This window comes from Aulostomus chinensis, chromosome 13, assembly GCF_037954235.1.
Source record: "Aulostomus chinensis isolate RoL2024-O1b breed Wild chromosome 13, RoL_Achi_v1.0, whole genome shotgun sequence".
Lineage (NCBI taxonomy): Eukaryota > Metazoa > Chordata > Actinopteri > Syngnathiformes > Aulostomidae > Aulostomus > Aulostomus chinensis.
Genome location: NC_141332.1, coordinates 25,057,830 through 25,070,826, shown reverse-complemented (window position 1 = coordinate 25,070,826; position 12,997 = coordinate 25,057,830). Strand labels below are relative to the sequence as shown.

General features: G+C 45.3%; 1 protein-coding gene across 2 annotated transcripts in view; it reads right to left on the bottom strand.

The window, feature by feature from the left end:
• The window catches only part of afg2a (AAA ATPase AFG2A), a 112,982-nt gene that overhangs the window by 15,451 nt on the left and 84,534 nt on the right, over positions 1 to 12,997 (bottom strand). The window contains exons 16-17 of one of the 2 annotated variants that reach the window (XM_086222276.1): positions 6,586 to 6,750; positions 5,002 to 5,414 (exon numbers count right to left, since the gene is read on the bottom strand). In XM_086222276.1, coding sequence (XP_086078402.1) covers positions 5,310 to 5,414; positions 6,586 to 6,750 — 270 coding nt within the window. In that variant the 3' untranslated portion in view covers positions 5,002 to 5,309. Of the gene's footprint in view, positions 1 to 5,001; positions 5,415 to 6,585; positions 6,751 to 12,997 lie in introns of those variants that run through there. The other variant, XM_086222275.1, reaches the window with a different exon arrangement.

Below are 12,997 nucleotides of genomic sequence, written 5' to 3'. Positions count from 1 at the left end.
CAAAAACAAAAAAGAATATTAAAATGCAACGCTGCAACTCAAAGATCATCAAATTAAAAACTGAAGGCTGACCCTTCCTGGTATCTGTCAGGGAAACGCTAGCGAGAACCTTTATTTTGGAATTAAACCTGAAACCTCCATGTCTTACAGTATTTTTAAGAATATCAGTGTAAGAGGTTCAAGCTAGTTGGCGTACATTCATACATGTTCTACCTTTAATGTTCATCTTATTGCGATTGATTAAGTGTCTTTCCCTGGTATGTGCTGCTGTGGTTTTAAAGCCCGGGCCTAGAATGTCTAAAATTGACTTGAGGCGACAGAAAAAGCCAGGAACTGATCAGGTAGATGTGACCGGGTGCAATATTTCCTCCAGGCCTTTTCCTGTCAAGACTTTGAAAAAGATAGAAGAAGAGTAAAATCACACCTTCCTTCAGGAGCAATTTAAGCCCTTCTTCTTCGAGACAACACTGCTATTACAGTATCAAATGTTGCTTCTGTTTGGAGGAGTGATGGCAGAGGGGAGGAAGCACAGCCAGCAGCAATTTTCAAGGGCTCTGTGTGTGTGTGTGTGTGTGTGTGTGTGTGTGTGTGTGTGTGTGTGTGTGTGTGTGTGTGTGTGTGTGTGTGTGTGTTGTTGGTGGAGGGTTTAGTTGAGGATTGGGAAACCAGATGTCATTCCGGGCAGGTAGGAAGACAGGTGATTTTAACAGGCCTCTAGCAAGCGAGCTGACAAGAGGTGCATCGTCTTGTATGACCCCTCCTCCTCCTCCTCCTCCTCCTCCTCCTCCTCCTCCTCCTCCTCCTCCTCCTCCTCCTCCTCCTCCCTTACCCGGCCTCCCTTTCCTCTAAAACAAGTCTGAAATCTCAGGAATGTAATTAAAGGCAAGCTTCAGGTAGACAGACTGCCAAGACTGGGGACTGAAACTTGCCCAATACTCCCGTCTTCTACAGTAACCCAGTAACACCAGTGCAGGCCACCTGCTAGAGAGCGACCAACCATCCTCCTCCTCTCGTCTGTTCAACTCCAACTAGCCAAACATGTCAGCCACTAATTTAATCTACTCCGGATTACAGCACGAGCTACACCCTCTTTATTATAACACCAGCCAATAATGTGGGTATCACGTCTGGTTCAGGGAGAAAAGGGTTAATGATTAGACTCTGTTAGCGATGTTTTGGGGAACCAATGAGAGCGTCGCCATGAGCGGCAGCATGACCCCAGCAACCGAAGGGCCGCCGGTTTAATCCAACAGAGGACAGGAAAGTAGAGCTGTGAGTGGAACTTGATCATGGAGGGGACAAAGTAGTGGCAGTGATATGGAAGCTGAAACTAAAGTCAATTTGTGGCTTTAACACACATCTGATTTACTGCCCCCCCCGTTCACTCCCAGGCAGCGTGAGCCTGGCCCCGGGCTGATCGATGCTCGCCAGCTGCTGCTCACCACCCAGATGCCTACTGCATTAACAGTTAGCGTGCCAAGTGCTGCGTCACACTGAGAACGAGATGATCAGGTCCTCTGCTCGTCTGTGCCGAGGCCGGCCTCCTCGCCGCCTCCTCCAATATGTTTGAACATGGGGTTAAAGACTGGCGGGGGATTTGTGGAAGCTCACTTATCGACAGAAAAATGTGACTGTGGCGACCACATAGATGTTATGTATTAATATCACTTGCATGCCTCTCGCTTCATTTAAGAATCACAGCTTCAGAAAGGAAAAAACAATATAATTTACATTACAGCATAAAAGTGCTGATTATTTTCACATATTTGTACGTCTCTATATAAATATTTATATCTATCGATATCTATATATACATACAAATATACGTACACACACTCACACACATATATCCTTTTATTTCTATCCACAGACCTCAGTATGATGAGTATGAGTATATTAAGTCTAACTTTCAGCTGAAAAACAGGGCATATTTCATTCGACTTTACTAAGTCAGTCTCTCAGTTTTCTAATGTTTGTCTGGGACAGCCCAGTCACCAGGACCAAATGTTGCCGTTGCACTTTTTGACAAACCGTGGACTCGTATAACCCTCTGAGGAGATGCTGACATCACAAATTAGCCCTTGAAAAATAATCCTTTATTAAGCGGGAATTCTGCCATCAAAGTCTGGCGAGGCACAAAACCTGCTTGTTCGGAAACCATCCTGGCTTGGACTAAAGCGAAGCTCCACCCAGAAAGCGTATTTTGCCTCTCAAGTACTAACAAACAGGTGTCTTGAGTTATTTCTTGACTCGTGGCTTGGTGTTCCTGGCTGAGAGGAAGCCAGCTGGTTCAGGTGATCACGCTCGGCACAACCGTGAATGTGCTGAACTGGAAGTGTTACAGTTGCTTTATTTTGAGCTGAAGGTCTTCATGGATTACCGAGCATCCAGCAGAATTAAAAAAGCAGAGGTTGAGACGTGCAGTTGTTAGCTGTTAGTCATGATGAGCTTCAAGCTACGTCTGCATGGCCGGCTCTTACTGCACTGTGGAGTCACAAAGAAGTCACGAAGAAAGTACTTAAAAGGCAAACCCACTTATTGGGTATAATGATGCTTCAAAGCTTGTTGCAGGCGTCCAGGACCATGTTGAAACATATCTATATATATGTATATTTTTGGAGATAATTCCAATTCGTTGATTGCAGAAAAGTAAACTTTCCACCAAATTTTTATTTTGGCCACTTGGCTGTGTGGGCAGTTGTTGTTTAACAGGTCAAAATCACTGCAGTCAAACTTTTTACTGTTGCTTTTTCAGTCGGATGAACCCAAACAACCAATTCCCGTTTTCACTCTTTAATACCAGAGGCTTTTTTCTGTAGACCGGGACGATCACGGACTTCCTGCAGCAGGAAACAACACTTTGGATGAAACAACCAGCGGACAAACAAACGCTCGTTTCAAAATAATGACAAAGGACACATTTTACAAAAAGCGTGATACCCGGTATCAGTGTCTCCGTTATGGAGGTTGGTACCTCATAGGATGTAAGTGTGCAAACGCCTGTGAGTGTGTGTGACGCAAGATGTGAAATGCGTCAGTCACACTGAATGTGTTTATTTACTTGCGGTGATGTTGTATTTGTCCCTCATTCCGATCTTGACGCGCCATCGTCTCACCTTCTGCCCTTTTGTATCCTGTGCTCTCTCAAACTTCCCCTCAGAGATGGAGAAAGTTCTCAGTTTCATCTAATCTAATGGGATCTATAGCGCTGGTATGTAAAATATCCCATGTACACAGGTGAGACCCAGCTCTTTTTTTTCCCCTTCCTCTTACGATGGACTCTTATCAGCTCGACTGTGGCATGTCTTTGAATTTTTGTGCAGCTTCAGGAACTCGATGGCAAGTGACTGCAAACCTCCATTCCTCAGATGAGACACTACACCAGATACCCCGATGTCAAACGCAACACCTGATCGCAGGGGATTGGTTTCTAGCTGCATACCTCCTCCAGGTGTACCCCTGGGTTTTTTGTTTTTTTTTGGGTGGAGGCAGCCGAGTCAGGAATCAGAGCGAGCTCTCAGGATATGAGGAGGCCCTGTCCGTGACCTCCAACTGCCCTCCAGAGGATCATTCCAAAAATGTCTTCAGCGTTTTCTAGCTTGTTAAAAGATTAAAAAAACTTGCATTTATTCTATCTGATGTGAAGCACTGACAAATAAATATTTCATAGTAAAAATATACTGAACACTCAGCGGCACAGTGGAGCAGTGGTTCGCACTGTCGCCTCACAGCAAGAATGTTGTGTGTGGAGCCATGGCTCCAGCACGGGGTCTTTCTGTGTGAGTCTCCATGTTCTCCCTGTTCCTGCTGGGTTCTCTCTGGTACTCCAGCTTCCTCCACAGTCCAAAGACATCAAGAGGGGACCAGGTTAATCCAGACTCTAAACTGACCGTAGGCGTGGCTGGGAGAGCCAATGGTTGTCTGTCTCTATGTGTTGGCCCTGCCATGGACTGGTGACCTGTCCAGGGTGAACCCCGCCTCTCACCTGAAGGCTGCTGAGATAGGCTCCACCTCCCACCACCCTTAACAAGATAAGCGGAAGACAATGGATGGATGGATGGATGGATGGATGGATGGATACTGAACACTAAAATGGCTTATTTAGTCTCTTACGATTGACAGCCCTGTTTCCGCAGCAACAAATGAAAAAAGGAATTACAGTACATCGACGAGCGACAACACTTACAGAATAGAGAAATACACCACTTCCTCTACTACTACATCACCTACTGCACTGTAGCAATACTACATTATTACTGTACCAGCCTGTAAATATTTTAAATTGTATACGACCTAAGTATGGGTCTCTATATTTTATGTAAAATGGCTGCCACTACTGTTTTTTTAACTTATGCACAGCACAAATGAAGTTCCTTGTGAGAAATAAAGTGTTTTGTCTTTGAACCCTAACGCACATTTCCTGATCTCATGATGAGGTCTCCATGCGTTATCCAAAACTGAAGTATAATCTATTTCGGTACTGTGTTTTACTGACAGAGTACACGGGGAAGAACTCACACAAACAAACAGCGACAGTGTGGTCGTCATGACGCCGGATCTACGGGGGACAAACATGTAAACTCCCACAGACTCAAGCTGGTTGGAGTGGACGTCAGAGCGCACACTCAGTTGCAATGACGGCACTCACGGTAAATAAATGACACAATAAATAAAAGCAAGCCAGCGGATCAACAGAAAAGCAAACAGAGTAAAAACATTTTTTTTTAAAAACAGGCAAAAAAAATAGTTCAAAGTAATGTTTTAGAGGTGGGTTTTAGCTTAAATTTGGATTTTTCTCATAGTTTGTTGCACCTTTCAGCGGCGCAGTCACTAAAAGCAGCTTCTGCTACTTAGCTTTAATTCTAAGAGGAGCCAGTGAAGGGTTAAGTACCAAGAACCCTGAGTTCAGTCGGTGAGGAGAAATTAAAGATAGAAGCAGCAAAAACACACATTTGTCGATTATTAAGCGCTGAAGGATTTGAGAGGGTAATCTTGTATTTGAGCAATTGTTTCAGGGAAAAAAACACCTGAACAGAGAGCCAATCCCGTCTGTAACTCTGGATGATTTACATTCGGAGGAAACACTGCACAATTTAGTTAAATGTATGTTTTCTGTCACAGTTGAAGGTCAAAGACAAACATGATTTCTCTGACAAAAACAAGACAGATAGATACATGGAGCGAGGGATGTTTGCCAGAACCAAAAAAAAAAACCAAAATAAAAACCATTGCAGTTTGGTTAAAACTGAACTCCACATGAACCTCCGAAACTCTGAGTGAGTCAATAAGTCATCCGTCAAAAAAGGTGGTTAATCTCTTCCAGCCTCATGGTTATTTGTATCTTCGAGGGCGGTTGCACTTCTTCTGATCAAAACAAAGTGAGTCACGCGGCAGACGGACGCGAGGAGACAAATCTGTCACACACAAAGGAGCGTTTGTACAATTACTTCCAGTCAGCTGTGAGATCACGGGTGCGCTCCGTGACACAGAGCAGATACAACGCAGACATCATGGAAAAGTACAATAACGTGTCTCTGTAATGCAGGACACAGTCGTGTACTTGGAAGTCAGCAGGAGCCAAGAGGTTGAAGATGGAGGTTGTGAAAGTGTTGCAGTGAGGTACAGTTACGGGAAGGGAGGGGGACGCTTTAGTCTCATTGATCTTCCCCCAAAACCTCCAGAGGAGATTATGAACACGAGCACTGAAGACACGAGGTCACGCGGAGTAAAACATTTCAAGGTCCTTTGATATTTACATTTTTCTTCCTCATGCATTCAAGTTCTAATCTTTTATTGAAAATCACTCAGGAGAGCCTCTAGTCAGCCGAGATTCTTCAAGTCGAACTCAGAGTTGATTTTTTTTTACAGAAGAGAGGAGAGGACTGCGGCTGATTTGGTCAACATTTGAAGGAACTTTTAGGCGTTAAAGCCTTGAATCTATCGTCCTTTTATTGAGGTGAAGTCTTCAATTTGCAGACGTAACGTTTTGGCTCTTCTGGCCACGGATGTTGAGTGTTGATCGAGCGATTCCATGTTCTTTGTTAAAAAAGTGGAACCCAACAGAAGATACCTTCACAATGGCTGCCCCTCAAGTCAGTTCTCTTAACGCTCTGATAGCAGGTCATGGTCAGCACTTGGGTCTTAACTTTGTCGTGTTAAATCAGTCTCGCACGCAGCACTGTTCTTCTTTGTATGTACATAATACAGCCTGTTGTGTACTGAGTGCTGTCATCAACTGGCTGAGATGTCAACAATGTGTGATTAAACTTTTTCCGACTTCAACCCGAGTGTGACATCACTCCTGGATCTGACCTCTGAAATTCTGAAGTAAAAGGAACGCAGCATTCTGATTCATGCAGTGTGGAGGTGTGGAAACACCCTTAATCTAAAAAGGCTGGCTAATCTTCGATCAGATTAGATTTAAGATCAAGTTGGATTGAACACTTTCTTTCTGGAACAGCCTCTGTTTTTATGATGTAGGTAAGTTTTATGAAGACGCCGCACAGAAATGGTTGATTTCGTACACATCCTTTGGTTTTGTTCACAAGCTTCTCTTCCCCTTTCACTCAGTAAAATATAACTCACCTCTGCTCCGGAGTACTTGTTCGTGCGGGTCACGAGGGTGTCAAGAGACACATTTTCAGCCACGGGCATGTTACGAAACTGGAGGGAAAATATTTCCCTTCGTGTTGGAGCATCTGGAAGAGGCACATAGACGATTTGGTCGAGGCGACCCGGACGCATCAGAGCCTGTGGAATCAGAAGGAGACAGTCAGCATGCGTGCCACGATCACAGCGACACAGACCTGTGAAGTGAGGCTACAACAGCAGCGCTACATCCACTGAAGTGGAACTCCTGCTCCAGCCTTTCATTAATAACTGCAGCAACACTTTGGTGTCACAAAAATAGTCGCGACACAATGACTGTGACCTTTGGCCTCTGACCTCCTTACTGCTTCTTTGCAACGTGGAAAGATGTGGGAACTAACATTTGCTCTACTCAGCTGATTGATTATTGACTGTAAGCCATTAGCTGAAGGCTTTAAGTAAATACTGTGAAATACACACTTCCAGCAGCCAGCGTGGAGACATCGTTGCTGTTATCTGATGAACCCTCCACTTCCTCCAGAGCACGTCTCCATGACCCCAAAACAGCCTTTAAGTACCCAAAGCCGTGGCTGTCTCACTTGTCAGACGTCATTAAGTGGCAGGCGCCTCTCAAACACAGACAGGCAGACGGACGCGCAAATACGTCCTGTCTCCGTTTTCTCAGCCAGGCTGCGGTGACAAGCAGCAGTGTGCGATGTTGTTTCATGTGGATTGTGTATCCACAGGACCAGCCAGCTGCAGCTAAAGCACAGCAGAGTCTGAAAATAACATCATGCATTTCTTTTGCTCTGAATGAGACTTTAAACTTAGCGTCAGAATGTGGAATCAACATAAAAATAAACATCAACCAGAACTGACAGTTTCATTGTTGTTCTTCTCCGGAGACTCAGTGAGGCCCAGTTGTAAAGCCAGTGGAGCCCCTCGCTACGGGCCAGACAGGCCACAGTGGCGGGAGACACACGCAGACGCAAGCCATGCAGGAGGTCACGTCAGGAGTGATCAGGGCCGCTTTGAGGGACCCGACCAGCCGCCTTTGAACTCCCCTTTGCTCAACCATCACAACGGCTATTCCTGAAACTCCACACGCTGCATGAAGTTCCCCAGCCCAACGGTTGGCTTGGGTCTTTTATCTTTCTTATCCTCCATATTTTACATTTCTTAGCTACCTATTTAATGTTTTCGGTGATCTACTATTAAATAATTTATGGAGGGAAAAAAAAAACCTCCAAGAGATTCCATGCTTACAGATTAAAAACTATGAAGATCTGCCCTGAAGTGGCAAGAGAGGAGAAAACAACTCTGAGGTCATGAGATATGATTTGTTCCCATAATTTAGTTTTTTTTTTTTTTTTATAACTTATAGCCTCAAATGAACTGAAATGACTGAACATACTAGATCATTTTCCAGCCACACATTAAATGAAATTTAGCAAACATGTTGTATCTTGTGGCCTCAAAATAAAACTAAATCTTAAACATAATATGTAGTTCTGTACAATCAAGGCTTAGTTTTTGAAGTAGTTACTAGCAGCTCTTTACTCAATGATAGAAACCATCAGCGGCCTTTGCCGCAACTGTGTGTGAAGAGCGCAGGATGTCATTTTTACAGTTTGTTTATAGTTGTCTTATTTCCCCGCTGGATAACCATTTACAGGAGCAATGGACAGTTTTCCAGCCTTTTATCTGTTGCTCTTTTTTCTTGTTTTTCCTAAGTATGTATATGGAACATGAGCGGATGGAAACTGGAGACAAACATTAGTAGCTACCCTTAGGTAACCACAACAGAGTCGCAGCTAACAAAGGAGCAATGGATCATGAGCGGAAATGTTCTTGTTTTTCAGGTCTCGGGATTCTTCCGCTCGTTTTGAGGAAAGCGTCTGGCTATGAGTGACAAACCGTCAGGATATGACAAACAGAGAAAAATGACGTCACTGTGGATGAAGGGAGGCTGCTGGAGCAACCAACTGGGAGACGGATAGAGGGCTGCAGTGCTCAAGTAGCGTCCACAAGTCTGAGGATGAAAGCAGCAGAGCTATAAAACAAGTGAGAGTGCAGTTGCTGTCTGAGGTTAGTGGTTATTACATGTTGTTGTGTGCAGGAGGTGAGAAGGATGCAGTGGGGATTGCAGCCTGCAGTTGTCAAAGCAGGTCAGGCCGGTATCAGCAGTGTGCATTGCACTATGCGGAGGACGTGTCAGGGACACTTCCTGAGTTGCACTCCCTGGAACAATCTGGCGGCGGCATGCCAACACAAACCTGATGACCCCTGGCTTAATAACACGCACAGACAGACACTCCCATGCAAACGGGCAAACAAATGCACACACAAGCACGCTGTCTAATTCTGATAAATGCTTTTGAATTTCACATCCATCTCTCTTTTGCAGAAATGCCACCTGCTACTGATCAGTTGTTAATTCTCTCTGCACACATAATGGAGAAGCACCCGTGGCTTTCAGGCACTCAGGCTCCAAGGGTTCCAAGGCACTCCCAAAAAACAGGGCCGACCCTCAGCTTTGAGACTGCTAAACTCATCTGACTGCCCTGGAGGGAAAGAAAGGCTTTTTTTCTTTCCTCTCAGCAAGAGCAGGGGGCCCATCCATCACTTAACAAGATACACTTCCTGTTCTCAAGGATCCAGGGGTGGGGGAAGGAGAAGAGGAGGACGTGGTGGTGGTGGTGGTGGTGGTGGTTGGAGGCAGGGGGGAAGCGGGGCGAGAACCCCGAAAGACAAATACTTGGCTTGGCATGCCAGGCAAGCATTGACGGGCTTTTTTGTAACGACATCATCCCACCTGAAGTCTCAAGTGGCAGGAGGCAAGAGAAGAAAGAAGTTAGAAGACAACCAGACAAATATCTTAAACCAAGTTAAGAACCCTACAAACATACGTGTACATCAGTCTTATTTAGTAGCCATAGGAAAGCTTCCTGGAAATCACAAAATCTGGGTACATTAGCAAGTGGGTTTTCTCTTTTTCAAAATGGAGTAAAACTTGAAATGGAAACTCCAGTTGTTCCAGTTGTTCCAATAATCTCATGTAGTGACTACTGAGCTCACATGACCAACTGTTTCCGCTGTCGTCATTCTCAGACTTTCCCAAACATTCCCAAACTGGTCTCCGGACAGCGGTAATGTGTCCAATATTATAGTTAGCACTCAAGAACAGTTACGAGTTGTCCAACTGAAGGTAATTCCTCGAGACTTCTTCCCATTTTTCACTGACTGACGGCTCTTCTTCTTCTGCTATGCTTATAAAAGTCATGCGGAATATTGCCTGCACCGCCATCTAATGGAAGATTAATGTGGCTGATTTCATTTGCTTCGGCAGAAACAAACCTAATGCGTATTTTTCCCTTCGCCTTAATTATTCTGACGAGTAAATGGAAACACAAATATCGACAAGTGCTGCAGGACACAGCATCCACCCCCGGTGCAGTTGGTAAATACTTGGTTTTTGCAACATGAGTCTGCACGACAGATTTCATCCACTTTGCTGCACCACTGACATGATAGGCATCATTACACATGAGCCATTAGTAATAAGAAATGCCCCCAGGTACAAAATACTGACTTGCTTTAAGTCAACATTGCACCATGTATACACCACAAAAGTTGTGCGCTGCAGACTTCACTGCATGCAAAATTAAATGCAATGGTGGGGAAGTTTTGAAAAACAAGTCCTGAACTCACAGACAAAAACAGAAAGACATGGGTGGGGGGGGGGGCTCATCCGCTCTCTCTGCGCCAAGTTTCACTGCCGATAACAACAGTAATCATTCCAGGCATTGCAATCCTCCTCAAGAAGTGATTACCCCCTAATGACAGATGACTTCCTATCTGCGAAGTCCTGTATCTCTCCCTAAACAGGGAGGAATGCTGGGAATCTTCTCCTTGAAGCACTGTTGCAGAATACCGTCAGCGTGACCTGCTGCGAGCTACCTCGGCAAAGTGTTTACAAACTGACGCCCCCGCAACTCAGCCGTCCTATTCTTAGATGGAAGCCGGGGCGTGAGGTGTGGCACGATCAAGATCAGATCAAGAGGAAGTGACAGGACAGACAGAGTCCACGATCCTGGACTCCCCTGCACATCTGGTGAAGTATCTTTTTGTTGGTGGCTTTTTACAACGTGCAGAATTATAGCAGGCTGTCTAGCTGAATAAGTGGCTTGCCTGCGGAGACATGAGTTGACTTGGTTCCCTGCCTGAAGGCATTTGCTCTATGTGGTTTCTTAACCTGTCAGTCTGCAATCCTCAGAGGCCTTGGTGAGTCATACCGACTCGGAGATGGGCCACCTTGGATTTATGCAGAACACACGCCAAACAAAAAAAAGCAGAGTGTGATGGGAACCAAAAGCTCACAGAAGACTTTTTTTTTTTTTCCATTACATGATATTAGCTTGACTCGTCTCAGCTTTGGGACCAGGAAGTCTGTTTCCACAGCCTCTTTGGTACCGCCTCAACGTGGCTGCTCATCATAGTGAGCACATGTGAAAATGCGAGTTGTTGTTTTTTTTAATGTGACGATATATATTTTATGAAAGGCTTCTGATCTGGATTTACCTATTTTTGTCAGTTTTCAAATAAAGTCAGCCAGCACAGAATCTCATGTTGTCCGGACTCCCTTAAGGAAATCAGTGATTTTAGTGCAGCGGTGTCCAGCAGTCACTCAAACCCAGCTCTGGGGGTCCCGTCCATCCAGCAGGCCCAGTGGACCTCCAGCAGCTTGTCAGCGCTAAACTCCGGGACGTGTGTGGTGAGCTCCACGTCCTGGAGCTACACATGGACCCTGCTGCAGCTTCTCCACATCCATCAGCACAGAAAGGTCGATCTGCATCGGGGACTGCACGGCAGTGAGGTTAAGTTTTATCACCCTGAAACACACCAAACACTTGGAGACAACTGCCTTTGCACAGATAAAGTTCTCAAAGTTTGTGAACACCCTTTTCATTGCTCTTTTGTCCAACAAAACAGATCAAACCAAATCAGATATTTCCAGCTCATTCAAACACATGTAACAGTGGATTTATATTATCTATTGAAGTGTTTTGCACACCATATCTCTCTAAGAAGATGACATAATTTTGGAGGAGGTCATGCTGTGCTGAGAGGGACACTGGACCTGCTTTATGTCAGTCCTGATTTTGATGTGGGAAAGGATCAGAGGAGGAATGGAGCGGGGAGAAAGAGAGAGTAAATCAGAGAGAGAGAGAGGGGAGGGGATAGCAGAGAGGAGAGAGGGATGAGATTGACAGGGGAGCACAAGCAAGTGAGCAATAGAGCGAGAGAGAGAGAGCGAGCGAGAGAGCGCAGAGTTGGCAACCAGTCAAAGCATGAGAGGCTTTCACTCTGGATTTTGCCCTTGAGTCAAACTTGCATCCGGCAGGCGAGGCCACTGTGTCCAAGAACCAAATAACTCTGGTGCAGTTAACCCCCTACTGCCCCACATGCTCTGCACCGTCAAGACAAGATTTAAAGCTTTAGATTGAGGAACAAACCTGTAATGCATGCGGCTGCTAAGAAAATGACTTATTTACCACACTAGCACAAGACAGAATAGGCCTCAAAATTAGTTCATGTGTCCTCATTCAAATGCAGAGCACAAGAATTCATCATGCTGAATGTCTCCTGAAACACATGCATCTACTTTTCCAGGTCTACTCGATTCACTTTAACTAGCCTTTGACTATCCAGATGGCTCAACGTGATGGTTCAACACAAACTGACATGTTTCCAGTAAGTTTGGCCCACAGAAACGAGCGCTGAATGTGGACATGATGTCACGTGGAACCTGCTGTCTTGGAGATGCTGCGGAGGACCTGAGGCCCCAGTGAGCAGTGAGAAACATTCAGACTATGCTAGCTCAACTAGCTCTCATGCATGGCTGTGCTGCTGCAGCGTGTGACATGATGCAAGCGTGATCAGGCCAGGGCAGTCCCGCAGCTACGTGAGCGTCCACCAGCAGGGTGGGGGGAGGAAGGAGCGACATGGGGGAAGTGGGTCTTTCAACCATCAGATAGTTGATGTTTTCTTACCCAGTTTACTGACATTTTTATACAAAGGAGCTAAAAACATGAACGTAAGACCTGCAGGGAACACAATAAAGCATTTAAGACAGATTCTTTATTCTTTGTTTACTGACCTGGTGAGATGGTAGAGGTGTGTGTGTGTGTGTGTGTGTGTGTGTGTGTGTGTGTGTGTGTGTGTGTATGGCATTTTTGTGTGTGGCAGTATTACAGAATTAGATTTGACACCTCTTTTACCTTTTATGGCGTGTGAGCGTGTGTGTGTGTGTGTGTGAGGGTCACAATCATATGGAGACCAGGTGAAGGGACTGACACGAGACGAGGGAAGGGGCAGAAGGAGTAGCAGCAGCTGTGTTACTCTCCTT